General features: G+C 49.2%; 1 protein-coding gene across 1 annotated transcript in view; it reads right to left on the reverse strand.

Moving 5' to 3' along the window:
* Positions 1 to 6,992: 6,992 nt before the first annotated feature.
* The window catches only part of GFRA4 (GDNF family receptor alpha 4), a 74,292-nt gene continuing 53,613 nt past the window's right edge, over positions 6,993 to 27,671 (reverse strand). The window contains exons 2-8 of the mRNA XM_075752834.1: positions 22,026 to 22,304; positions 19,281 to 19,361; positions 15,460 to 15,805; positions 12,272 to 12,381; positions 11,192 to 11,326; positions 10,782 to 10,939; positions 6,993 to 8,667 (exon numbers count right to left, since the gene is read on the reverse strand). Of these exons, the coding sequence (XP_075608949.1) occupies positions 8,521 to 8,667; positions 10,782 to 10,939; positions 11,192 to 11,326; positions 12,272 to 12,381; positions 15,460 to 15,805; positions 19,281 to 19,361; positions 22,026 to 22,304 (1,256 nt within the window). The 3' untranslated portion in view covers positions 6,993 to 8,520. The remainder of the gene's footprint in view (positions 8,668 to 10,781; positions 10,940 to 11,191; positions 11,327 to 12,271; positions 12,382 to 15,459; positions 15,806 to 19,280; positions 19,362 to 22,025; positions 22,305 to 27,671) is intronic.

Raw genomic sequence — 27,671 nt, forward strand, 5'->3', positions numbered from 1 at the left:
TAGAGGTATGGGGCCATATTTCATCCCTGCTCTGATTTTTCTTCTTGTGTTGTAGCAAAGAAAAGAGGTTTGCAGGGAAGGAATGGGAGAGAGCGCGGAGGCTCTCCGAGGCTCTACGTACGGCCAGGATGACGCTTTTGCTGTCACCTATCATTAATGAACGCAGCCGGGTAAGGAGCCAGAGAGGTTTTTGCCATCCAGCTTTTCTTTCCACAAGATTAAATACCAATCATCTACAGAAAAAGGGGAGGCAATTTTAAGTCTTTTTACAAAGCAATCACTTTAAGTCACCCACCCTACAGAAAGCCTGGGATGGAGTTTGGGTGGTGTTTCTCCTTACCCAAGGAAAAGGTGGGCTTTGGGGCAATTCTTGGACGGGTGGACACATCACTGGTTGGAAGTAAAATCATCTGTTGCTCTAATGGAAGCACAAACACTTGCTTTTCCCCCCCGTTAATTGGAAGAGGGGGCAAAAGAGAGGTGTACAAATGAGCCAGAGCTCCACAGCTAGCACACTTCATCGTTTTGGCAAAAGTGATTTAGAATCACAGAATCCCAGACTGGTTTGGGTGGGCAGGGACCTCACAGCCCACCCAGTCCCACCCCCCTGCCATGGGCAGGGACACCCTCCACTAGCCCAGGTTGCCCAAAGCCCCATCCAACCTGGCCTTGACCACTGCCAGGGAGCCAGGGGCAGCCACAGCTTCTCTGGGCAACCTGGGCCAGGGCCTCAGCACCCTCACAGGGAAGGATTTCTGCCTCCCATCCCATCTCCATCTCCCCTCCTGCAGCTTCAGGCCATTCCCCTTGGCCTGTCACTCCCTGCCCTTGTCATCAGCCCCTCTCCAGCTTTCCTGGAGCCCCTGTAGGGACTGGAAGGGGCTCTAAGGTCCCCCCGGAGCCTTCTCTTCTCCAGGCTGAACAAGCCCAACTCTCTCAGCCTGTCTCCATAGCAGAGGTGCTCCAGCCCTCTCATCATCTCTGTGGCCTCCTCTGGACTCGCTCCCACAGCTCCATGTCCTTCTTGTCCTGGGGACCCCAGAGCTGGATGCAGCACTGCAGGGGGGTCTCCCCAGAGCGGAGTAGAGGGGCAGAATCCCCTCCCTCGACCTGCTGGTCACGCTGCTGGACACGCAGCCCAGGACACGGTTGGCTTTCTGGGCTGTGAGCGCACATTGATGGGTCATGTTGAGCTTCTCATTCCCCAACACTCACAAGTCCTTCTCCCCAGGGCCGCTTTCCATCCGTTCCCCACCCAGCCTATGGCTGTGCTTGGGATTGCCCCGACCCACGTGCAGGACCTTCCACTTGGCCTTGTTGAACTTCATGAGGTTCACACAGGCCCACCTCTCAAGCCTGTCAAGGTCCCTCTAGATGGCTTTGAAGAAGTTTTTGTGTTTCTCCTGGGGGTTTTTGGTTTCTGAACTAATTAAATAGCAACAAAGCAGGGGATGGAGTAACAAAATGAAAAGTCAGAGACATTTTCAAAGGCATAAGATGAAGTGGGTGGGAGGAGATCTTTTAGTAAGATGACGGATGGGACTTGCTGATGAGTTTATGGGCTGGTGGTGGTGCTTCAAGACCTAGGTGTCGTCTCGGTGACTCCAGAGACTTGGTGACAAGCTCGGTTTTAGGGATATTTTATGGGAAGTAAGATCTGCCCTCAAACAAAAAAGCAAGATCCAAGGGTTCAAACCACCTTGAGATGCCCTATCAGACCTTCCTCCCCTCTCCGCTTCCCTGTGTTCCTGGGTCCCCACTCAGACCTGCTCATGCATCTCCCAGAAGCCACATCTGCGGGGAATTCAGCCAAAAAAACAATGCCAAAAGTGCTTCTGGCCACTCTGGCTCTAACAGGGAGGAAAACAACTTGTTCCTCTTTATTGCCCTGCTGCTGGCGAGAAGCCCAGGGTGCAGCTCTGCACGCACACAGCCCGCAGCACAGGGGCTCTGTCTGATCTCACCCCACCGGTGGTGAGCAGCGATGCCGTGGGAGGGTGGGATTTAATCTCTCCTGGTCCTCACCCTGACCCCTGAGTTTAGTTTGGAAGCAGAGTTTTAGCAGGGAGGTCTGTTTGTGGCAGCTGATCACGAAGCATCGTTGTGATGGGGAATTAAAGCAGAGCATGGAGAGAACTCTGATGTCCACGTTTCTCCATCCGTCCCACCGGCAGCTCGCTGACTGTTTTATCAGCTCTGCTTTCCAGTCTGCAGCCACAATGTGCCTCCGACAGCGTGACTGGCAGTATTTCCATTGACATGTTCGCTGGGATCCCTGCTCCCACCAGAAATCATTTCCACTTCTCCTTAGAAAAAAAGAAAAAAAAAAAAAAAAAAAAAGTGCTTTGAACATTTTTCATGTCAGAGCTAATTCTGCAGCGCTTCCCTTTGGCTAACATCCCCGGTTTCTGCGCTCAGCACAGGAAAGACGACGTTTTAATAACCGTAGCGAGATGCATCCACCCCTATCAGCACATTAGCACCCTTCGCGTGGAGATAACGGATGGTAAATTGTTGTTTCTGCTCTAAACGTCCCCTCGCAGCGGTTGTACATCAGCTGCAGGATTTCGCTTGTGCTGCGTCTGCAGTTGCAGCGCCGTGGGGGATCGTTGGTCCCCGTCGGGTCCTGCCTGCAGGTCTCTCCTCCGAACCTCCAGAGATGCCCTGGGTTCATCTCTGCCCTGGGGGATACAGAGGTTGTAGGACTTTTTCTCTGGGAACTGGGGACAGTCACTTCACCTGCTCTTGCTTCGGCGTTGGTCCCTGTCTGATGTCCCCGGTTGGAGGAGGGACCCAGTTTTGTTGCCGGCACAGCCAGTGCCCCAAAAACCATACCCAGCCACGGAGATGTGATAGAAGTGAGGGTCAGGCAAAGCCCCCTCTAGCTATTAGTGGTGCTCCTGCTTCAAAAGCTCTTCACTCTAAATTTAGGGTGATTTCCAGGCTTGTTTGAAGCCGGTTGCTATGACCCAGAGCAGGGATGCCCTAACCAGCCCCGTGCTTCGCCCCGTATCGATCAAACCAGCACACGCTGTCCCGGCACGCAACCTGCAGGAGCGAGAACAGACCCTGCGACCATGGGAGTCCCGTGGTCTCCTCCAAGGCCAGGTCCCCCCTGAAACCCAGCGGCTGCCTGGACTGTCCCCCACCAGCTTTTCAGGTGCCGACCTTGGGCAAGCAGCAGGGAAAAATACATCAAACCTGTAATGTTTTCACAGCACATTTCAGGTTCAAACGGCTGGAACTTTCCCAGGAAATTTGTGTCGGCAAAACCCCAGTCGATGAAACAGCCCACGTGTCGCGGGGAAGGAAACGGCTCTGAGGAGGGTCCCGAGTCTGGCCCTAACCCCCAGGCTTTGCTCCTCCTCTGCATCCTCAGCTGCTTCGTGCATGCATGAAAACAAACGTGCTCTTCGGGAAGAAAAGGTGCAACATTTCTGGGTTTGACCTTGAACTCACTTTGTGTTTAGGAACTGACTTGAATTTCACTCAGTATTTTTATATAAATTTTATATACGTTTGTTTTCTAGAAACTTTTTTCACCCAAAATTGGCAAGAAAACATTCAATTTGCCTCTAATCAATTTCCCTGTGGTTTCTTTTCTTTTTTCTTTATTCTTTTTTTTTTTTTTTAAGTTGCTAAAAATAACTCACAGATGTTCGTGTCATGAACAGAAGTCTTCCCGGCTGGCACGAACCGCCACCCTCCCTCCTCCTCCATCCCCTCTCCTCCCGTGCCCTGTGGGAGGATGCAGCACCAGCCCCCCCCCAGCCATTCCCACCCCTGTCCCTGGGTCATGCGGTGACATCTCAGCTTTAGTGGCTCCACGTGCCCCTAATTGCGGCTGCAAATTATTCCCATCCCTGCTACATCTTGCAATGCCTCCCTCCTCCCGTGCTGGCACCAGCTTTGAGCTACATCTTCCCCAAATTGCTCCCAAATCTTTGTGTGCGCCACCCCCGCATGCAGCACAAGCAGCCCCAGGACTCGCGGGGGTCCGTGTCCCCTCCCCGGGTGGCACCGATGTCTCTCCGTCTCAGCAGAGTTGGTTTTTTTCACCTGCTGCCCCTCCTTGCTGGTGGGCAATAGATCAGAGCTGGGTTTCCAGCCAAGCATGGAGCATCAGAAACCCACCACTTTGCCAAGCCCCCCTCAAAACATCCCTCCAGTTTCTTCCAACTGCTCTTACGGCGCAGGACCAGTGAGCTCAGCACCAGCCTGGACATGCTAGCACGGACAGCCCAGCGTCGCGGACAGGAGTGAGGGAGGTCAGGAAAATGCATGTGTGCTTTATTCATGGATATGTTTGAATATTGACATGTACAGAAGAGATAAGTACAGGTTATACCCCAGTAGCATAGGCAGATATCAACTGTCCTCCCCAACGTGCACGCGTGCACACGCGCACACACACGCGCACACGCAGACTTTAGCATCACCCTGCCACCCAAGGGGTTATTGCTCCAGCACCCGCTCCCCGCCACGGTGTCTCCCTCCCTGCTCGTGCTCTTGCTTTGACAACGATGTGGTATTTGTATATCCACAATATTTCACGGGCTCTCAGGACTACCAAACCACTGGGACCGGTGCCGAGCAGCCAAAAAATTAGAGTTCGGTGACTACAGAAAGTTGGGCTGGTTCTTTTTTTTTTTTTTTTTCTCCTTTTTTTTTTTTCCCAAGGCTCTTCTTTGTGCTTATGAAAGTCCCCAGGTATGGAGTAATTCCTAAAAAATTGTCTCCCTTTCTCTCTCTTGGCTACCTCAGTCCCTCGCCTTTACAAGCAGCTGCTATGACTTTGGTGGTTAGTCAAGAGGCTTAAAAATGAAGATCCGTGGTTCACTTCACAGAGTTCAACAGAGATGAAATTTCATGGAAAAAAAAAAAAAAAATTACTGACTTTTAACAAGGGAAAAGAAATGGCCCGTGCATGCATGTGGTTGGGGCGGGGGGGGGGGCAGTGGGGGGGGTGGGGAATGTAATTGGGTTTCCTGCCTCCAAAAGGACTGCTCAAAAGCCATCCTTTTTTATTTTTTTTGCAAAGTTTGATTCATGAACAGGCTTGGAGGAAGGATTGACATTAAATATTGGCAAAAAGGGTGAAATGATCAGGAAAAAATCATACGGGTTTTTGGATGATTTTTTTTTTTTTTTAATTCTGTGCAATACGACTGCCCATCCCAGCTGCCCGGCCCTTCCCTGCTGGGCAAGAGGCTTATTGCTCTGTGTCTTCCTCACTTCATTTTGAAGCATCCCCAGACCGCAGGGAACCCCTGGGAGAGCAGAACCTGGCCCGGGACAGTGCTCGAAGGATGCTGTTTCCAAACTCACAGCACAGGATAAAGACTGAGGACAGGGAGGGCATTTTCAGACCTGCAACCTCAAACCTCAACTCCACAGATGCTTTTGAGGTCCCTCAGTCAAGGGCATGAGGAGGAAACCCCTCTGGCAGACACCCATTTACACTAACTCACTGCCATGTTTTCAGGGATCCCAGCAGATCACTGCCATGGTTTTGACCTTCTCATGCAATGCCTCTGTGATATGATCCATGGTAGTTGGCTGTGACCTTCCATAGCCTCAGGGCACTTCTAGCTGTTGGTCTGCCATCCTCCCAAAACTGAAGACTTGAGAAGACACCACAACGGGAATTGAGGGTCTCGTTGGCCTGTGATGCTTAGTGACAACTAACATCCTAAGGAGTCTTTAAAGCACGATATAAACCCAGTGGAGATGATGATGTCTCTCATTGGAATTGTTAAAAACCATTTAAGATAAATCTGCCAGCAAGTATGAACAGACCATTGGTCCTGCTGTGGGACGTATTAATGGACTAGGTAACCTCTGGAGGTCTCCTCCATCTCTGGTAGTCTATGAGTAGGATTCTCCACACCTCCACATCTGACCACCTAGAAAAAGTCTATCATCTCTGCTGTCTGTCAGTCAAAGAAGGAAACGTCGAAGTGGCATTTCAACACTACCACTAGTGAGTTATAAGAGACACAGGAGTGGAGCCGTGAGAGACTGCAGGAGCAGGTACTCCTGGAAAGCAGCTGCCACTTTGAAGCCCATCCTGGGCAGAGGCTTAGCTTGTGCAAGATTAAAGGCTGGTGGAGACCTGGCTTGCTGGGGCCAGATGTGTAGAAGAACAGAGCATGACTACAGAACTTGCAAGCGGCAGAAGGCGGCAATTCACAGCATGACCTCATGACGTTGAGGTAGTTCCTTGCCTTTGAAGGGCTGAGCGTCAGGGTTTAATCCCTTTCTCACCTGTGGCTCAGAGGACACAAGTTTTGCAGAGTAGTTGTGTCACTTGGAGCACAGATGGCTCCACGGTCTCTCAGAGGTCACCGATGTCCTGCATAACGGGGAGATGTTCACAGCATCTCAGTGCACAGCTACTACACTTTGAATGGAGGTGAGGGACTTTCCTGCCTATAGCACTACCTCCCTGCCTGCTTTTCTGATCTGGGTGAGCCTCTTGGCAGTGAAGATTTTACATGCGAGTTTCAGTTTGGAGTGTGACCTGGCCCCTTGAACACAAGACTCGGGTCTTGGCATGGTCCTCTGCGCAGCCCTGGATTAGGACAACCAGATGCTACAGTCCCAAGGATCTCGATGAGCAGAACTTTGGCTAGGATGCAGCCAGGAGGATTTCTGAGCATATCTTACACATCCACAGGTGTACATTTGAAAAACAGAGTGGTTTCATATTGGACCAAAACCCAAGAAAGTTGCTGCAGTTTCTCTGCAAATTTAAGCAAAAAAAGCAAGGGAAGGTGTTCTGCAGGGAATGTGAATGCAAAGCACTGGAGTTTGCTGTGTCAGCTGCTGCCAAGCATTTCTACACATCCAAATGCTAAAGAACTAACAATGATGTTCCTCGAAGGAGCACAAACCAAGGAATAAACAGGCTGCTACAAAGCACAGGCCTAAATACTGAGGGAGAATCTGGAGGTATTCCTGTGCCTCCTGTGGCAGTCAACCTGGCTAAGCTTTTATCCTGGGAAACCTTCTCCCCCTTCCCTACCGTCTTCTTTCTTGGCTTGATCTAACAAGGTGTTCAGCCCCCCCAAGAAGGCGCTGGGAGTCCTCAGCTCACCTCCTCAAGGGAAGACCCCTGAATGCCCTGGTAGCCCAAGGTCATACATCTGCCTGCCTGTGCCCCAAGAGAACAGACATTTGTCCTCACCCTCCAGCTGGGCTCTGGCCGCAGCTCAGTTGAGTGGGTCACTTCACGAGCTTTTGCTTAAGCCACCCCTCAGCTTAGTAATTAGACCTTGGCAGGAGGCAACGTCTTTCACATCCTAACCCAGACACAAGCAATTGCTCTTCAAGGAGGGGAACCTTAGCAATCCACTCCCTACCTATGACATAATTCATGACTTGGCCTTTCTAAAAATTGGCTGGATATTTATGGTCCCAGGGTGGTATCTAGCAAACCTTTTCAATCCTATCTCTTCTTTGCATAACTAGTGAACCCCCCTGACTGAAGACCCTCTCCTTCTCTGTGAGACCAGCAGATGCACAGGTAGCACGTGGGAATAGGTTGCATTGGGCTGGCATCGAGTCCTGCCTGTGGGCTCACATGTTCATCCCACATGGAAAAAGGTTAGCTTGGAGTGGTACAACATTGGCCTCTGGTTGTTTGGACGCAACAAAAAAAAAATACCCACTCCAAACACTTTACAGGGCCAGTGAATAGAGATTGTAGGGTTGGGACACGAAGCCAGCTGTAAACAAAACGCAACACACATGTTTCTTCCCAAACACCATCAATGCATGACATATGTTTCTCTAAAAAGGAGGGCCCAAGGGGTAGGTGACAGCTTGGAGATGCATGCTGGTTGCACACTGGCCAGAGTTTCAAATGGGTGGATAATCCCTGCGAGCCAGTTCGTAGCGTGGTTACTTGGTCCACCTTAGAGGTGCTTCAGGATCCTCTCCAGTGAACAAAACTGACCACCTTCTCACCGGTGCTCTGGTTTCTTCAGTCTGAACCAGGTGGGCTGCCCTTTGGGTCCTGAGCAACCCTGGAGACAGCCTGAACTCCACATCGTTTGACATGTCTAGTCAAGAGCCCTCCCCTCAACGTGAGTCAGGGCTTCAGGAAACTTCCTGACAGCTCATCCATCAAAAGTCTTTCCCCTCTTGGCTGGGGCAGGCAAAAGCATTTCCTTTGGAGCTCTTATTTCTTGGCTTGACTCTCTCCTTCACCTTTTCCAAGGGAATTGTCCATGTCTCCAACCCCATCTGCAGAGAGCTGGAGAGACAACAGCCAAGCTGTGGGGTGGAAACGTGGCCAGGACCAAGAATGAGCTGGTTGTCGACAACGTTGATTGATTGTATAAAATCAAATAAATTGGCAGACGGATGAGGAGGAGGAAGGGATGCCCACACGCTCACCTCTCCCTCCCATCCCCTCCCTCCTCCCCCCATCCCCCCGAAAAAGTTACTTGTCTGGTTGTTTTGTAAAGAAACCAACACAAAGAGAGTCTCTGCCTGGTGTGTGCCCATCCAGCTTCACATCACGGAGAGGCTCAGCACAGCAAGAGCAAGGAGAAGCCACATCTGCAGTGGAGAGGCTGCCCAGCGGGAAGGAGCTGCTGGGCTGGAGGTCCCTGATGACAGACGAGTGGAGCCTCGCAGGAGCCTCTCCTCTCCGGCCACCTGCAAGAGAAAGGAGGCAGCATGGGGTGAGTGGTGTGGTTGTTCCCCACCTTGGTTCCTCTGAGGATTTAGGGATTGGGGATTATATGTGTGTGCATGTGCAGAGGGATCCAGGGCCAGTCTCAACACTCCAGGTCTAGTCTGGAGGTCAGCACGGCTCTGTTGGAGATGGTGGTGAAGGTGATGGTAGCACTGCAGCATATAGCAGGATCACCTCATGGGTACAGCACTGGGTATTCAGCCCACTGCTTTAGACACTGGTTGGAGGGGTCTTTGTGTGAGGTGGGTGCCTGGATAGCCACTCCAGTCATTGGAGACCCATGCAGCCCATGGAGCTGGGGCTGGCCAGTGGCTTGACCCAGTAGCCTCTTCAGGTGGAGGTGTCTCTGGGGTATTGAAGACATCTCCATGGGGCTGGCAGACATTTCACCAAACAGCAAATAGCATCCAGGTGGATTACTCCAAAATACAGCGCATGTGTTGATGCAACTGACTCCCACCCTGGGTGCCTACACCCAGCAGACAAATGGCACCCTTCTCCTTTTACAGCGCATTGACATCAGTGGCCGAAAATTTGCTTTACTAGAGACTTGTATTTGCATTAGTTGATAACTGAGATAATTTAGAGCCAAGGCTCTGCACTGCAATGAAGATGGGAAGCAGATGGACTAATCGGTCCATTGTAGCTTTCCTTCTCAGGTCCAGGGGCACCAACCTCATTAAACATTGAATAGGGTCAGGGTTTGGAGTTGAGTCCAAAATCAAGACCCAACTCCCCGGTCTCTCTTGCGATGTCAGCAGGGACCGTGCTCCAGTAGCACTCACACCTCAGCAGACGGATGTGTTGCTGTCACGTGGAGGTTGGCGATGTGGTAGGGCCATCCCTTACTGCAGTTGCTTTCTCCAGCTTCCCACTTGCTGGTGACAGCAGCAGTTGGCTATCTGGGCTGGACTGTCAGTGATAAGGGAGGGTCACAGCTTCTCCACCACTTCCAGGATAAAGTTCTCAGTGCAAGGTCTGGACCTCAGACCACCGCTTGGATTGCACTAAGGTCTGGGGAGCACCAGCGAGAAGCAAATCCTCCAAATCTCCTGGGTAAAAAGTTTATGGCCTGATGAAAGCGTGTCCGTGCTGTGCATGGCCACCAATTCCCTGAAAAGCAGCGAGGGAAGCTGAAGCCACATTTCTGCAGCTCCCAGCCCACTTTTCTATGAAAACAGAGTGCAGGGAGGTGAAATGGGTGTTTTCCCGGCAAAAGAAACAAAGAAGAGGCTTAAAAAAACCCCCGTGTGTGGAAGCTCTCTGAAACTATCAGTTAGCCCAGTGCAAAGCCCACGCTCAGTCCTTGGAGTCTAGTTAACTGACAGCTTCTCTTACCTGAACGTTCAGCAAATCAGGGTCACTGTTAATTATTCAACAGTAAAATAACTCAATCTGAAAATTACTCTGGTGGGTGGCAAATCAAGGTCATTGCTTTTTATTTAAAATAAAATATTTAATGCCTACCACTGCCATCATCAGTAAATTAACCTGTTATTTGTTTTAAAATAATTTAAATTTGATATTACTTTGATACTAACATGACTAGAACCTTTCAGATGAAATTTTCCAATGCTTAGCAACCTTAGTCAGTTAAGCCTCAATGTTATGACCTCCAGGATCCTCACCTAACCAGGGAGGGAGCTGTGTCCCAGCAGCTGAAATGCTTGTCTGAAACTGTGCAGCTGCCCTGCAGGAGGGTGAGGAGCCAAACCAGTGGCCCTGGCTCCCCTTCTACACTCCTGAAAAGCCCATGGATGCTACCAGTACTTCTAAAAAAACCCCGTATCTCTCTGTAGCATCCATGAAAGAAAAGAGATGGTGACCAACATGCAGGAAAGCAGAGTCAGGGATAGGAGCATGTAGCCCTGTACTTGATGTTGGGGAAGAATACATCAGGGCATGAAGAAGAGGGTGAATCAGGGACTCCAGGAGGTGGAGGGGAGGTTGGATGTCTGCATGTAGCTGAAATAACACAGATGGAAGAGGCACCTGAGGTGAGGAGTGCTGGAGAACATGGAGGAGGTATAGACACAGCCAAGTATCTCTTAAGGCCAGGTCAGCCCTCTCCTACCTTGGTGGGCTGGAGATGCTCGAAGATGTTCTCTCTGAGGGTTGCCACGGCTCTGTTGGCATTTTGCTCCTGTTTGTACATCTGTGTGGTGGGAGGGATAGATGGGGCCACAGCTGCATTCAGGTAGGTCCCATTGCCAAAGGCCAGAATGGCATTTTCTTTGTGTGGGAAAGAGATGGAGAAAAGTGTTGTCAGGGCAATGCTTCTGAGGGAAAGCACACGCATCCCTTCTCCAGCCTTCTTTGCACCACCCAAATGCATGCCCAAGGGTCTTCAGAGTTCCGTTGCTACAAGCACAGGAATCTGGACACCCACAGACTCTTGAGGACCAGGGCATCGTCATACCCTCATTCACAAGAATCGCTTGCGGGCGATGCTGCCGGAGCAGCAACATGCTGGGTGATACTTACGGAGACAGATATTGTCGGTGAAGAGATGCAGAAAGCTCTCACACTCTTCCTGCCGGTTGCCACTGGCGTTGCACGTGCACCAGGGAGCTATGTTGGAAGTTGAGTTGTCAATGTAGTTGGGTGTGATGGGGCTGCCTGCCAGGAAGGATGGAGAAATGTTACCACAAGGCTGGTACTTCAAGAAGGGTCAATGATTTCCCTCCTTGCTGCTTTCTTGGGTTGCTCTGCTTACAGCCTCGGCTGAGCCCCACCGTGATGGCAGCACGAGAAAATCCTTCAAGTGCTGGTGTCACAGGTCTGTTTTGCTCCCGGGGAGGAGAAGAGAGGCAGTCACAACCCTTTTGTTCACCCCGCCGCCAAGAAAGCCCTCAGTCAATTAAAACGTGCTGTCAGTCAAAGGAATGGGCAGCTCCTGGGAACTCTGGTCCCCTAATAACATTCAAAAACTGGGAATGTGCTTAAATGTTTCCACGCTCTCATTGAAAAAGCCAAACTCAATCTCCAGAATGCTCAGAGGCAACAAGGAAGGATTAAACCAGAATGAAATCTTGACCCAAAAAGCTGTCATCTATCCCATCCGTCAGGATGGACCAAGTCCAATGGCCATTGGCACTTCCCTTTGGACTCTGTGCTTGTGCTAACAGCTGCCAGCTGGGTCTCTGCAGCATGTGAAAACCCAGTCTGACATCCTCTGAAGTCAGCAAGATGGCAGTGGATGGTGATTTTCAGTGGCATCACTGGTGATGGCATCAGGGAACCCCTGACAGAGCAGATGCCCTGGGACAGCCCATCCATTTCCACCTGAAAGAGAAGCTGGGATCTTGCAGCAGCCCATGCTGCGTGGTTTTTCTCCCTCCGCTGCAGCTATCCTAAAGTCACCCCATGCTCATGGCTTAGGGTCCTTCTTCAGTCACTGCAGAGAGAAAACCCATCATCTCCCTGGGGTCTGTCTCAGCTCTCCACCTTACTGTCCTTGTACCTTTGAGCTTGCCAGAGTAAGAGGAGATGTTTCCCACCCAGAGGAGATATTTCCCACCCAGGGGGTGGGAGAGAGACCACCCGAAGGACGCAGCCTCTTACCTATGATCCCTGTGTACGCCAGCAGACAGGCAGCATAGCTGTCCCTCCGGCAGCCGCTCGCAGCCTGCAGGGATGGCTGGCAATTAAACTGGAACTCTGCGTAGCGTGACCTGACGGAGCGAGAGCGCAAAGTGGGACATATTAGCACGGATATTCGGGGCAAAAAGGGACATAATAGCACACTGGTGGTGTTTACAGGAAGGGATATATGTGCAAAATCCGTTGCTGCTCTAAGTGTTTCTAAACCAGTTTGAACAAATGTAGTTTTATACTCTCATGTCCCCGGCAAAAAAAAAAAAAAAAGCAGAAGCGGGTTTTATCCCTCCAAGAGGAGTCATGAATAGGTGCTGAGGGTAACGTTTTACAGGTTTCCTCTGGGACTGCAAGAAAGGTCCAGTCTTGGGAGGAGTGTTTGTTTTCTGATGTGTGAAGCTGGTTTTCAAGTAAAGAGCTGTTGCAGACAGCGAGGGAATTCATTCTCTGTTGCCATTACGTGACTCTTGGGTAATAACTTCTCCTAGAGACCTAAGCCTTCATTTTGGGGCTGATTTGCTGGAAGAGAGAAACACTCTGGTCCATTTTCTCTCCCTACAAAGATTATGCTCTAAATGTAGCCGAGGTCATGTTCAAATTAAGGGAAATGCCCAAAGGCTCAGATATGAAGTGCTCTACTCATCATCAGGGCTGCTGCCACATGCTCTGCTGCATGCACCCATTCTCAGGAGAAGGTTGGAGTCTCTGGAGGCTGTAGAGCAAGAGGTGTAAGATATACAGCTCTGACCACAGACCCTTGTGTCTCGATTTTCACAGTGTCTAGGTCAAAGCACCAAACCACTTAGCACAAAGCAGCTTTGAGTCACACATTGGGCTTGTTGGGACTGTCTGGGCCATGCCGGGAAGTTGGTGCATCATTCAGACAGATTGCTGGATTGCTCTTTGCATGCAGCTCCCCTGCTAGCTTGGTTGGATAAACTCTGTAAATCATACTGCCAACTAGATATTTGCCGCCTAATTCTTTAGAGATGAGTCAGTTGTTGGCACATAGGCATTAGTGGCGTGTGGACATTGTAGGATATCTAAGACATCCACATGGGGCTTTCAGGTAGGACATAGGACCTACTGGAGATTCAGATCCATCTAAACAGGCATCCCGTGGCCAGGTAAGAAGGCATCTCACATGGCATTTGAGATGTTTCGGAAATTCAAGCAAGCGCTAGCACTGCTGACACTTGAAGGCAGGGCCCTTTAGATGACAACCTGCAGTGTCTGAACTGTGAACTGGGTACCTCAAATGTTTGCTCTGCCTGGGCAATCTCAGAAAAACTGAGCAGGTTGCTCCTCCCAGACAGCCTCTCTCTTCCAGACATTTTGTCAATGCTCCTGGTCAGTGTCAGCACTCTGACATGCACTTTCCTGCCCACTTCTTTCCTCCTTCTCTTTTTATTCCTCATCTTTGTTCCCATGTTTGCCTCATACCAACCCCTTTCGCTGGTGCCATGGCCAGGCAAACCCTTCTTGCCCAAATTTTTGCTGAATTAATTTGGGAAGGGAGGTACTGTTTGCAGGTTTTGTATCATTCATGTTAGTAGAGCCCACCCCTCCAAGACAGAAAATTCAAGGGGTTACAGCTGTGAAGAAGCTGCAGGAGAACTAAACGGTGAAGGTAGGGTTAGCCCTGGCATATTTTACTCTATTTATTTAAAATGCCATGATTTGCTCCTGGCTTTCCTTGTGGTTTCTGCAGTGCTAGCTTTGACCAGGTCACATGTCAACCCCTTGCTCCTGCTGTGTCTCCAGAGGGTGTTTTATATTATATATTCAGAGACCAAGGAACCAGATAATTAACAGCTGTGCTGCTTGCAGGATACCATTTCCAGCCTCCTGGGAAGCAACACTCTCCCCTTTGAACCTCTTCTTCCCCGCTGGGCCCACTTGTCTTGTTAGGGAGAGGGCAGGACCCATCTGTTTCGGATTCCCTGGGTAGCCAGGAAAAATCTGAGCAAGAGCTGGTGTGGCTCAGGGGGTCTGCATCTTTCAGAGTCAGCTTTGGATGTATAGCTCAGTTGTTCTCCTTCATCCACGCTTCTGGGGTGCAGAGGGGTGAGGGTATTAGTACCAGTCCATCCTTCCAAGAGGACGCTGCTGCTCTCACCTCCCTTTGTGAAAAGACATCATTTTTTATTGTCATTTAATTGTGACGTGCTGGTAGGGGATGGCTCCTGGAAGTTCAGCTCAGGAAGTCCCAAAGCCCACAATAATGAGAGACTGGGACAATACAGGGAGATGTGTCCTACACTTGCTCTTGCACTCTTCTCCAGGAATCTGCTCATGGCCACAGCTGCACACAGGACAAAAGGCTGGGACCACCAGGCTTGGTGCAATACGGCTGCTGTAGTGGTCTTACATCTCTTACTGACAGATGGGCTCCACTCCTGAGAGTTGTGTGTGGATTAACTTTCTGGAATATCAAAGATTTTTTGAGAAATAGAGGGGTGAAAATAGGACAGCTGAGGGAAAAACACTTAAGGGGTGTGCCTCTGAGTGTGCACATTGGGATGGGTCTCTGCAGTGTGCATGCATGGGGCTCAAATGGAAACAGAGGAGCAAACCACCCTGGCCACATACTACACGGTGGATCTGGAGTGAGAAATGTGACTCTGAGACTCTTATTCCAATCACTAGAACATCCAGCCTTGCAGCAGAAGAGTATATTTTTTAATATATAAGATTAATTTTTATAATAAAAAAACCCAAAAGAAGCCATGGTTTTAAGGTATCTACAAGCGCCTGTGACTGTTAGGATAGCTTGGGTGTGAGACAGATTAGTGGAAGTGGCTGCAAGCACCCCACATCACATCCCTGCCTAGCTTGCACCTTCCTGGAACTAGTTCCATAGCAGTTCTTCCTTTAAGACCAAAGCCAAAACCTCATAGAAAAGTTCTAAAAAAGCTCCAGCACAAAACTTCTCAAATCTCTGGTCTGTTAAAGCCTTCTGTATAGAGTATGAAACAAGGACATGGGTCAGAAAATGGTCTATGTCAGTGGGTTCTGGTGGGATGGGTGCCTCCAGACAGGATCCTTCAGGTGGGTGCATTGGCTCTGGTCACTGGGCTATCACTGGTGGATGAACCCCAGGCTTGTCCAAGGGACAGTTCCCCATGTTGGCCACCCCGATGTGCAAACGTTACCTGCAGACGTAGTTCTCCCGGCAGGAGTCCAGAGGCGCCAGGCAGTTGGGCTTCTCCTTGGACTCATAGGAGCAGGCAGGAACGATGGTCTGCCGCCGGCGTTCGGCACAGGCTGTGTCATCACAGGGGCAGAAGAGCAGCTCGTGGGTGTACTCCGGTGGCACGCGGTCGAAGAACTTGCGCAGAGCCTTGTGGCACTTGGAGCGGTTGCAGGTGTCGGCCCGGGCCAGGCGACGGATGCAGAAGGAGACGTACTCTGTCCGCAGCCGCTGGCACATCTCGTCCACATTGCAGGCTTTGGCGGCATCCAGGCACCGGTTGACCTGGGTCACCTCATTCTCAGACCCTGCGAGGTGGTGGGAGATGGTGATGGGGTTTTGCACTGACCTCCCCACCAGCAGCATCAACCTATGCTGAGACCTTCCTCCCCGTACTGCTCCCATCCATGGCCACCTCAGTGAGGCCACCACCCACTCTAGGAAGGCAGTGGCCAGGACAAAGTCTACATTTGCTCTCTGTGTCCCAGCAGAGCCTAATCTCCTTTCCCTACTCACCTTTCCCAAGAGGTGCCATGGCCACACAACAAACCTCACAGCCCACAGCCTGCTCCACCAAGCTCCTGCCTTTTATGAAATGGAGCTTTGCTCTGCCTTGGGCATCTCATAACACTTTACCAACATGAATTAACCAACCTGAGGCCTGGGAAGACAGATATCATCAGAAAGGTCATCTATGTATGGCAATGACTGGATTCACCAGTGTAAAGGGATCTCTTCTAATGAACTTTCTTTTTCAAAAAAGTTGCTCAAGAACAAACTCTGAAAGTGGCCACGCCAGGTCTCCTGATACATGGGTGCTCTGCACTAATCCTTGCACCCCGGACTCTCTACCCTATGCAATGAGTTTTGTAAGGCCTCCAGAGGGTCAAGTTGGGCTTTGGCAGCAGCTGCGCTATGTTCAGGACCTGCCCAACTAAGTGAGAGCTGTTCAGTTCTCAAAGCCCCACAGCTCTGGCTTCCCCCATCCAGACCAGTTCTGCCCAGTATGCCCATCTTCTAAGCAGTGACACTGCCTCTATGGGATGGGAATCAGAGTTACAATCCAATCTGATGCCCTGGGACCTTAATGCTGCCTGTATGTGGGCGCATGCAGGTCTCTACACCTTTTGCAAGGTCACCCCTTTGCTGGCTTTGGTGAAATCAATCTGGATTTCCACCCTCTTAAACAAGAGGGGAACAGAAGTCCTGGATTAGCAGTTTGGGTGGGAGAGCAGAGGTGTGCTGTGGGGATGCAGGGAAGCTGGAGGAAAACTCGCAGCAGGGGGAACAATCAGGAAAATAAAACAAAAACTCTGGTGATGGGTGGGAAACACGCTGCTTTCGGTAGGCAAATAGGGGTCTCATGAGTTTATATGCTAACGACCTCCTCTGCAAATAGGGGAATAGGTAAGAATGAAAGATATTTGTATAACACTGATTTTAGGGCTTCTTCGAAGATGGTTGAGGCTCTTTTTATAGAGGGGGGAAATGCTGCAGAGTCCCTGGTAGGAGTCGGTTGAGACATTAGGCTCTGTCTGATCGGAGAGATAAGATGAGGGTCCTCCAAGCGTGAGGGAGAAAATGAATTTGAAGCCATTTTTCACCTCTCTGAATTAAGCCCATGACCTGAAGCACAGTAGAAGGACTTTCTCCCCAGCAGAAGAGGATTTTTCACAGAGGAAAAATCCCCAGAATGATAAATTTCCAATGCAGAGTCAAGCCCTATCTTTGGCCAGGAGTTAAAACCAGCCAGTCACTGCTGACAACTGTTAAAACACTGACAGTCTCTCTGAGCGCTTCAAAACTGCCTGCCCTCCTTCATTTTCACTGACGCTATCAGATTCTCCTTCTCCGAGCATTTATTTTTCCCTTCCCATTGTCCCAACTGCTTGTGGTGAGCTGGAAGTCAAATTCCAAGTTTTGCAGTTATTTTATGACGGGTGAAACCGATGCTCGGTGTGTTCCTACCACGTAGGTATTTCCCTTTAAAAATGCCCCGAGATTAATACTGTTAGAGCATCGGTTTACGCTGGGGAGCTGTCAGCAAACTTGTAGGAAACAGTTACTTGGAAGGGTTTCATTACCCATTCAGTTAACGAATCACAGGGAACACGCTAGCTTTTCTCCTCTTCCCACGCAACAACGGAGGATGTGCTTTTTTAAAGCACCACTACAATTAGAATGGAGGGATATAATTCCATTTGTACATTTTTAGTAGTGGCCATATATCGTTTATGAAAAAATTGAGTTTAAAATATCTGTTGCTCTGACTTGGCATAGGGTCATGGGGATTTCTTATGTTTCAGCAAGTTATTGGGAATATTTTTTTTGGTAGGAAAGAGGGTTCTTTGGCAATGTTGACTGTATAATCTTGGGCACTGGACAAGCACAGGACGGCAGGTCATAAGATGTGTTATTGAAGTTGTTGATGAGTTTAAACAGGGAAGATAAGGTCAAACCAAGAAACATCACGTCCCTAGATGGTTGCTGAGTTCTTTGGTACATATCCCTTGTGCTCCGGGTCCATTCACTTTGCTGCCCAACCAGTTTCAGTCCTCTTTAAAATCCTGACGATGTTTTGTCAGGCATAAAAATCCCCATCCCTGGATTTTGCTGTGCTCTGAAGAGCCCTGTAGGACTGCCAGTGAAAGGAAAAACTCAAGTAAAGAAGGCCATGACCTGGCAAACAGCTTTGTGCATGCTTCACTTTCCATGCTCAAATCAGCCGAGTCAACAAGAAGATGTTAGGTCAGGGAGCACCCTGCCCTTCCCCTCGCTGCTCAGCTTGTCAGGGGCTGATGGGTTAATTTGCTCCTGGACATTTTCACCTAACAAGTGCCTTGCTATCTCGGGGACTGCAGACATCCATCGGCTGCAGGGACGGTCTGCTCCTTACTCGCTTGGGTGAACTCCAGCTGCCGATGCCACCCCAGAGTCAGGTGCATGTTTGGGAAGAGCTGCAACAGGATTGCTGTTTTGGGACATCTGCCAGAGGCACATGAGGAACACATCACCTGCTCCCACATGGGTAGTTTGGTAACAGAATTCACCATCGTTAAAGCTTCCCCACGGCTGTGGTGCATAAGCAGAGCTGAACGCTGGTTGTGGTGGCAGCTGTGATGTTGGTGATGGATGGCTAAATAGCTACCGCACTGACCTTTTAACTGCTGAGCTGGGGGGGTCATGCCCTCAAGGGGGTTAAAAGGTGTCAGGCAGCTCTGCTCACATTATTAACCGGATTACGTGATGCAGAGCAGAACACGGATCTGAGTCCTGAGGTTGCCCTCAGGGCATGGGGTTAAAGGCTGTGGCTGGCATCAAACAAGTAGGTTGGGTTATTGACCTTTTTGCCTGCAGAGTTTGGCCTTGTGGCTGACATGGACGTACATTTTCATACCTAATGATACCCAGGCAGCCCGTACTTGGCAAGGTATCTGCATGGCACAGGTCATCTACCTGCTATGAAGAATCAGCCCAGCTGTGATGGCTCATTGGAAGAAGCTTTCCTACCATGTCCCTCAGTCCCAGCCCTTCACAGTATGGACATGAAAAAGCCGAAGAATGAAAATCACAAGTGCTTCCTCCTAGGGCATGTTCTTCTACCAACAGTTTAGCACAGGAATCATAAGCAGCTCCTTGGAAAAATGATTGCAAGATCTCAGCAATGCTTTGTGAAGAGACTACAAGAGACCACAAAGGACTGCCTTGTCCATAGGGCTTGATCCCACAGCCAGTTCCCCCGTTTGAACAAGTCAGTGTAAGAGCATCTTCCCACCCACCTACCTGCGGTGATGGATGCCAGCCGGACGTAATCAAAGCCTCTGATGAACGGCTCATAAGGGGAACTCTCCAGTACATTCATGCCTAGGTTGAAAAGAGAAGTTAGTGAGAAGGCAACTGAGGCTCCTGAGGGATGTCCAAGATGTACGAGAGCCAACAGATGCAGTGCAGCTGTGCTTGGCTGGTCCAAGTGGACACGTGCTCTAAAGGCTGTAAGTAAATGGATACTCAGAGTCACAGGAACTGACGTATGGCCATATCCTTAGAGAAGGGAATAGGATGTAACTGGCTTTTAAAAATATATCACGGCTTTGGAGTAGGACAGCTTCTCAGGGAACTCTTGAGTTGCAACCCTCCATAGCTCAAGTTTTGGGCCCCTTTACAGGGATTGCCACTGAGGACACCAGACTGTAGCACAGACTTTTGTTCATGGGCAGAGTTCAAACCACTCGCTCCCTACGTACATGGGGTTTCTATCACCATTCTTGCTATTTTCTGTATGTCCCTCCCTGGGTCAATGGTCCTCACCTGTTTCTAGGACACAGCCAGGGCTGTGCACAGGGCTGTGTGTGTGGCAACACACACCCCTTCATATTTATTAACACATCTCCCCTTCTTCTTGCCAACAGTCCTTTCTTACGTGGCATAGAGCTAATGACCCACAGCTCCTTCAGAAACTTCCCCTCTTCATTTTTAAGTTGCTGGGAAGCTAATTTTATTCCATTGGTGCTTCCCTTTCATCCGCTCAATGGTCTGTAGTGCCCCGTCATGCTGATGGATACCACAGAATATTATTGAAGCAAACAGCTCAGTGTAATTTTTTTTTTTTATTAGACATTTAGATGGATATGGACAGCAGCAGCAGAAGTACTGACTGGGATAAAAGGACTGTCAAACCTCATGCTCCGGGCATATGCTGATCACCAGCTGCGGTCAGGAAGAAATGGCTCCCAGGGTACACAGCCCTGTGCAGTTACCACAGGTGCATTACAAGGCAGCTTTACACCTTCATTGAAATATCTTGCATCGTTACTGACTAGAGAGGGGCCCATTTGTATGTTCAGCGTAGCAGTTTTATGTCCTGATGATATAGCACCTTATCAGAGAATTGTTATCAGGTTGTCATCGTGTTATTGTGTCTCCAAATGGGAAGGCGGCTAAACACAGGCGCACTCAAGAGAAGCTGAGTAAATAGTATGCTTTGTAAATTCCCTGAGCACACACTTCCACGATTGATTTTATAAGAGGGCTTCTAGGAAGATTTTTACAGCCTCTTGGGTATGTGTGACTGAGAGACAAAGCCCTACACAGAGCATGTGGACTGGCTTCCTTTCTCAGTCAATTAAACATGTGTAAGGACTCTGAAGCATGTGACTATTATGAAATATATTGCCCCAGAGAAATTAAGGCAAGGAAATCAAAGGTTTGGGAGTGTGAATCTGCATTGCAGATGAACTCAGTACTTGAAAAAAATGTGGGGCTCAGGACACGACAGCAGAGGAGCAGTAGGGCAGACTCTTGGCAGTCTCCGATAAGAGCCCTCTCATAGTCATCGCCAAGATTGAGGTCCCAAGCCCATCCAACCGGGCCACCCAGCACCCATCTCCTACTCAGCATCTGGAGACCCACGCCTGGCCCTGCCTGCCCCCACCACTCCCTGACATCCTCCCCCCGCTCTTCCAGCAGCAGTCCCAGAGCTGGGAGTGCTCCTGACACCCATCCTGTGCAGCCACATCACGGATGGACTGTGTCCAAAGCTTCAGGCCATGAAGGTTGGTGGGCAAGGGGTTGCAACTCAGCCTGTTATGATGAATGGAGAGGCTGGACTGCCACCTCTTCCCCAGGCTTCACTTCAATGCAAACAAGTTCACCTGGCAAGTAATTACGGGAAAGATTGAATCCGGGAGGGTGCTGAGGTCTCTTATTTCCCCAGTCAGTTCATATCAACATGCTCTGCACCCTGAAAGCTGTGGCACCCAAAAGCTTTCCGAGAACTTGATCAAGCAGTTCCCTTTCTGGCAAGCCTGTGCATTATAGTCTCCATGCTCTCTGTTTTGCTTGGCCTTTTGGCCTGTGTTATCACCCTTGCACCTTTCCTTTCAGCTTTCAGCCAGCAGTGTTTTATTAATCTATTTCGCAGCCCATGGCTGGAAGGTTCTGTTTTATTCTCCATTTTAATTTTCATGGTGCATAAAATACTCACCAGCCTGACAAGGAAGAGTTATGGCCACTGAGGTGCACTTTTATGATGACTCTTAAAAAACGTCAAAAATCCAAACTTACTAAATACTGGCTCTGGGAACACTTTAAATTCCAACTTGATGACACCAGCCCCAAATCTTCAGTAACCCAAAGACACTGGTGCATTTGAGAGCCTCCAAGAGAGTGATTTTTTTTTAAGTTCTTGCTGTTTTTTCCTCAATGCCCATGCTTTGTCTAGTGTTTCTGTAAAATCCACAGCTTTCATGGTCTTGGCTAGCATACTCGAATGCAAAACATACCATGTATTTCCCCAGCAAAAGATCTCAAGGTATACTGGGAATGTCATAAAAAAAGAGGCCAGGTTAAAAAAAAGGAAGGAGGTGTCTCGGATTTTCAGGATTGCTTTCCCCAAAATGCCATTTCCATGGGGGTCAGTACAGGAGCAATCTTTTTTGCAGCCACTTTGGTGCTGGGGAGCTCTGCAAAGCCCCAGCGGTAATTGTCTTTTAGGAAATTCATCAGAAATGAGTACCCTGCTCAACTGACCTTCCATCAATGTGTGGTGGATGCTCCAGTAGACGCTCAAGCAGTGCTTCTCCTTTTTCATGCCTCGCTTGCACTTGCAGCCATACAGCTGGCTGGACAGCAAGGCCGTCACGGTGCTCCGGCACTGGTTCTTGGCGTTGGGGCCCAGCTTGTTGGCTCCGTTGCCTGCGATGCATTGCCGGAGGGTCCTGAATTTGGCACTGCAGATGGGGTCGTTGGTACAGGACTCGCCTGCTTGAAGGCAGTCCCTGCTCGAGCTGACAGCTTCCGCCATGCCTTCTGCAAGAAAACCAGAGAAGTGGTATGAAGGTGACGGAGCAACCCCAAGGGGGAAATGAATTGTTTCTCCCATGAGCTGGACCAGGCTGGGATGTCCATCTTCACACACAGAGACGGAAATCCCTCTCATCACCATCCACTCTAAAAGCAACAACCCTTCTTCTCTAATCTTTAAGTGGGCTGATCCCTCCTGAACAGGTCAACTGAAGGGTTTAAATGCCTAGGCTTGCCACTCCTACTCATAGATTGCCCACACGATGGGGAGCTCTGGCTGCTCATGTTTGCTGCAGCACTGCTCAGCAGCATTGCAGAGGAACAGGAGTGGGTGAAAGGAAGCTGGAGGGATTTTAAGGAGGCAAGACACAACCTGAGATTCAACACCGCAACCCAACCCTCTCTCTCATATTGCTGGGCCACCAGCAGTAGTGAGATGCATGTGGCATCCAGCTGATGAGCCAGAAGGACATGTCACGTCTCTCCTGGAGACCAGGTTCTTCCTGATTTGAAAGAGTGACCCTGGACAGGGTCAGACTGGAAGCAGGATTATATATGACAGAAACTCGACCAGTCCCTGGTGCTTGCTCTTTCTTGCTTGGAGCACAAAAAGCTTTACAAACCCTTTGCTCCCCCAGCTCGCTCTCTCATTTCTGCCCTCCGAAGTTAACAGCAGCCCAATGTTATGGAGACCCCAGCCTCTCCTCCTTGCACACGGCTTAACTGCCTACGCCTCCCTGAAGCTATGAATGGCTCTGTGTGGGGTGTTTTGACATGGAGTCAGCCCACATGTGTCCCAGGAGCTGGCCCTTGTTCACTGTCACCACCTCCCCAGGACTCCCACCATTTTATCTTGGCTTTTTCCAAGCTTCTGTAAATTCTCCTCAGAGTTACTCATAAAAACACAAAGTGGTCTGTTATCCATGCTGAGAGGATAGACAGAAGCACAGGAGGAAGACGTTATTGCTACGTGTACACCAATAAATTAGTTCAGCAGGGCTCAGTGGTGCTGTGCCCCCATGGCCTGCAGCAGACCAAATCCATGCTATTAAATGCTCTTCCTCTCTAAAGCAAGCTGGCCACATCCAGACTGACTCCTGGGGACATGCTCACTCCAAGGCTCATGGCTGCAACACTGCACCCGGGCAATGGCAGGGCCAGAGGCTCAGCCGTGCTGATGGAGATGGATGATGGTGATGGAGAGGAGATGGGGGGTCAAGACAAGGCAAATCACACTCCTCCAGTTGGTGTGATGCTCAGGAGCATGTTGACATAGGTCAGGCATGACTGCACCATGGCTTGGGGGAGTGATGAAGAGGCAAACCCGGTTGATGGAAAGTGAGAATCAGTCCCCATGCCTATAATGTAGTTTTAGATCCTGCTGTACTATAAAAAATAGAAACTGCTGTCATGACCTTGAAGGAGGACTTCTCAAATACTTCCCAAAGGAACTCCTTGTTTCTAACATAACTTGTCTTCCCTTTGGATGGGAACCAGAAGGGTAAGGATACCCTACCCTTCACAGGGTAGATAAGGTGGGGGCACCTTCTGGTTTCTGAGCCCCTCCAGGGTCTGTTCCTGGTGAAACCCAGCTCAGACAATATTAGGAAATCCTCTCTCCCAAGAAAAAAGAAGTGGAGCCCTGATTTCTGTCTCTGAGGGTCGCATGAGATCTCCCCTCTCTCCATCAAAAGTTTATTGATGTCTCCACAAAGTCCCTTTTTCCTTCCTCCACCTGCTACCTCTCCTGCCCTGAATTTCTGCACCTGGCTCCGCTGCCCTCCCAGTTCACCACTTGAGCCCAGTATATCCATTTCTCTTCCCTCAGCAGTCGCAGGGTGTTCGCTAAGAGGAGCTGCTTCTCTTGCTCTTGATTAGAGTAGAAGGTAGCAGCTGGAGTTCAGATATTTCAATTATGTTTATTACAAACTTTGGGTGAACCCACCAGGAGGTTTCCTTCTGAAATATCCCAATGGCATCTCAAATGCAAAACCTTTCATCAAACTCCAGACTATTTTGAAGTGCCTCATGGCCACCATCAAGCTTTCAGTTATCTCAAATCTCACAACACCTCAAATTTGAGTTGTTCTACCCCTGATTTATTCATAGACCTGGTTTATTTAGCACTCAAGGCTTGTTTGGATCTGCCAAATGTGGAGAGAGAAATTATTTCCAACATGTAGGAAACTCTGCCTTGGGCTGTCATATCTTGATGAACTCCGAACACAAGGAACCAGTTTCCTTGAAATATCATTTGGTCTGCAATTTCACTGAGATCTATAAAATGAGCCAGAGCTGCTCATAGTCTGTGCTTTCAGACACCTCTGAATTTTCCATGCACATATCTGAGCAGAATCCATAGGGAGAAAAAAAAGTGCTTGACTTATTTTGCCCTGGCTTTCTCCAAAGGATCTCCTCTGGACAAGGATAAAGCATGGCAGGTTTTATTCTAGAAGAGATGACTTTGTCAGTGTCATGTCAGCTGCTAGAAAAGTAGGTTAAAAGAGAAATTATGACCCTCCTTCCCCCTCTCCACTACATGAATTGCAGAAGATACTCCCCAGGACGGTTATAAACACAGCCAGCCTGTAAAAGCTGTAAAACACTTTGGGATCCCACTTTAAATAAATCAAACAGATTGACCATTTGAGAAATTTTCCTGCAAAATTTTAAGTAAATATATCCTCAAGCTGAGACTTGCTTCATAGAACAAAGGCCAGGGGTGAATATTTACAGCCCAAGCCCAAAGCATAAAACACCTCTATTCAGGCTTTATGACAGAGGTACTTGAAGCAACTTGAAGCGGAGCGTCACGAATGACCCGTTCCATAATCATGTCACTTAAAAACCAAATCATTCAGGGGCTTTTATTGTTAGCAATGTCTTTGCAACTGAGACAACATAACACCACGTTTTCCTCCTCACACTACCCCTGAGAGAGTAATTTTATGCACCATTAAGAGAGTGCCTCTCAGGGAAAAAAAACCCCCAAAAACTTCTGTGACTTGTAAAATAGATGGTGCTATCTAACAAGCAGGGACAAAAGCAAAATCAAGTCTTCTCTCCCAAAAAATGTAGTGGCCTTTCTGGTTTTACTTTCAAAAATAGCACCTTATGGACTCTGCACCATGGGATTTTTCTCCACCTCTGCCCCTGCCTGATCAGGGGGCTCAGGATACGCACTGGATTGTGCATGGCTTGGGCTTTCCATGCCTCTGCTTTTCTAATAGCAGACCTTCCAGCTCCCTCTGCTCTCTTTAAAATGCCATTTGTCTGGATTTTTATTCCTTGCTTGCTGCTAATTTCACGCTGTTTACGGTGGGCAGATGGAGTAATGAGTTTATTTTCACATCCTGTTTGTAGCTACGCTCCACATCTGTTTCTGCTCTTGCTTACCTCAGTGACACTTACATGAAGTTACTCCTAATGTGCAGGAATAAGAGAGAAATCTGTCTCTTCCCATTGCCTTAACAGAGCCTCTGTTCTTTTACAGGTGTCTCAAAGTGCGTTTTGTAGAACAAGGAGGTCTTACTCTCCTCCAAGGAGACCATTTCCTTCACCAAGGAAAAGCAGCTGTGCCTGGGGTTCAGAAGTGTGAAGGTGACCCCATATGCCAGTTGGGAAACGGTGAACAAAATGACTGGAGAGCACCAAAACAGGGCACTGCCACTCTGCCCTTCTGATCCAACCAACACTTGGGTGTCAGAGGTTTTAGGAGGAACCACGCTGTTTCTCATGGTTCTGGTCAACCTGGGGCTTTGGGACACATCCCACTCCCCTCCAGTTTTTGTATGTATTAGGTGTGAATCCTTTTACACTCCTGATTCATGCACAGTCCTGCGGAGTAATGAACACCAGTATTATTTCTATGACAAGCTGTTGAGTCCAGAACATTTGGTGTTTTGTTTTACATTTCCTGCTAAGAGGAGAATAACTATCCAAAATCTCCAAGAAAGTGGTTTATTACCACTTTAGGTTAGCTGGACATCTTTCATATAATCCTTCCTAAATCAAGCCTGCCAAATCTTGCCCAATGAGTACAAGTATGATGAAGAAGGCTCCTGCCTCTCACTCCCCTCATGCTCAGACCGGATCTCCTATGCTCATGCATCCCCCCATGCTGTGGGATCCCTTCTGCTCCACCACTTCATGTGCCTGAGGCACTTCAGAGGTCTTCTGCTGACCACACGCATTGCACGCAACATGTCATGATGTGTGAGAGGCTGTCCCTCTACAAGCCTTGCTTTGCCTGCAAAGGTGGATGGCTCTCTTCATACCAGAGTCAGTCTGCCAGCCAGCACACAGACCATGTAAGTGGCTGGGAGAGGAGATTGAAAAGTGTGCTTGCATCCTGTCCTGATGTGACAGACACCTGCAGAACTGGGATCTAAACCTGAGGTGGGCACCAGACCATCCCTATGTGTTCAGATGGCAGAAATGGCCATCACTGGGCAATCCTAATAGGCTGGATCAAATTAAATCTGCAGGACAGATGTTGGTGCTTGCTAATAGGCAACTGGCTGATATCCAGAAACTTTCAACTTACCCAGAGCTGTCAGAAATAAGTTGTTGCACACAGTTGTCCTGGAGTGAAAAATGATGGGAAAGGGAGTCTGAAAGAAACGTTCCTAGTATTTCCCAAATCTTCATAAACTAATAGTGATGCATGAATGGGGCCAGGTTGTGAAAGCAGGTGGTCACTGCTAAACCTTGTTTAGACTGTGTTTTCACATCATGATTTTACAGCCAAGCGCTCAGGATCACCTAAGGAACAAGCCCTTGTATACAGCTCAAACTTTATTTCCCATTTACTGTTGAAATAGCTGCAGAGCGTGCAGTGAGCTGCGTTTCCTCCAAGTACATACTTTGGATGTGCCTCCACCTGCATACCTTTAGATTTTATTTTTTTTTTTGCCAGGAGTGCAGGAAATTGTGGCTCACAGGTGTCCCCCTCTCCCGTGGTCCCATTTGCAATGGGGCTGAGGCACTCAAGAGTTCTTGAGACATGCAACAGCAGCAATCCAAACACACATGGGCTCATGTCAGTGGACAAAAACCCCACACCTTGCATGATCTAGGGAGAAGCATACAAAGCATAACAGAGCTGCCCCAGTAAACACTGCTGCCATACTGATGGTCCTTACCCCAAACCTGCCTGAGAACAACCCCCCCCCCAGAGATCACACACACCTTGTCCAGAACTCATAGCTGTCATCTGGATTTTGTAGTACCCAGCAATCCCCTTCGGGATGCTGTTCTCCAGGCAAGGGAAAGTTACCTTCCCTTCTGTCTGTCTTGCTCTGAGCTTTAGTGCGTGCTCTGTGCTCCAACACCACGAACACTTTGAGGGCTGGCTCACTGTTTTTCTGGATT

The sequence above is a fragment of the Balearica regulorum genome, chromosome 4 (genome assembly GCF_011004875.1).
Source record: "Balearica regulorum gibbericeps isolate bBalReg1 chromosome 4, bBalReg1.pri, whole genome shotgun sequence".
NCBI lineage: Eukaryota > Metazoa > Chordata > Aves > Gruiformes > Gruidae > Balearica > Balearica regulorum.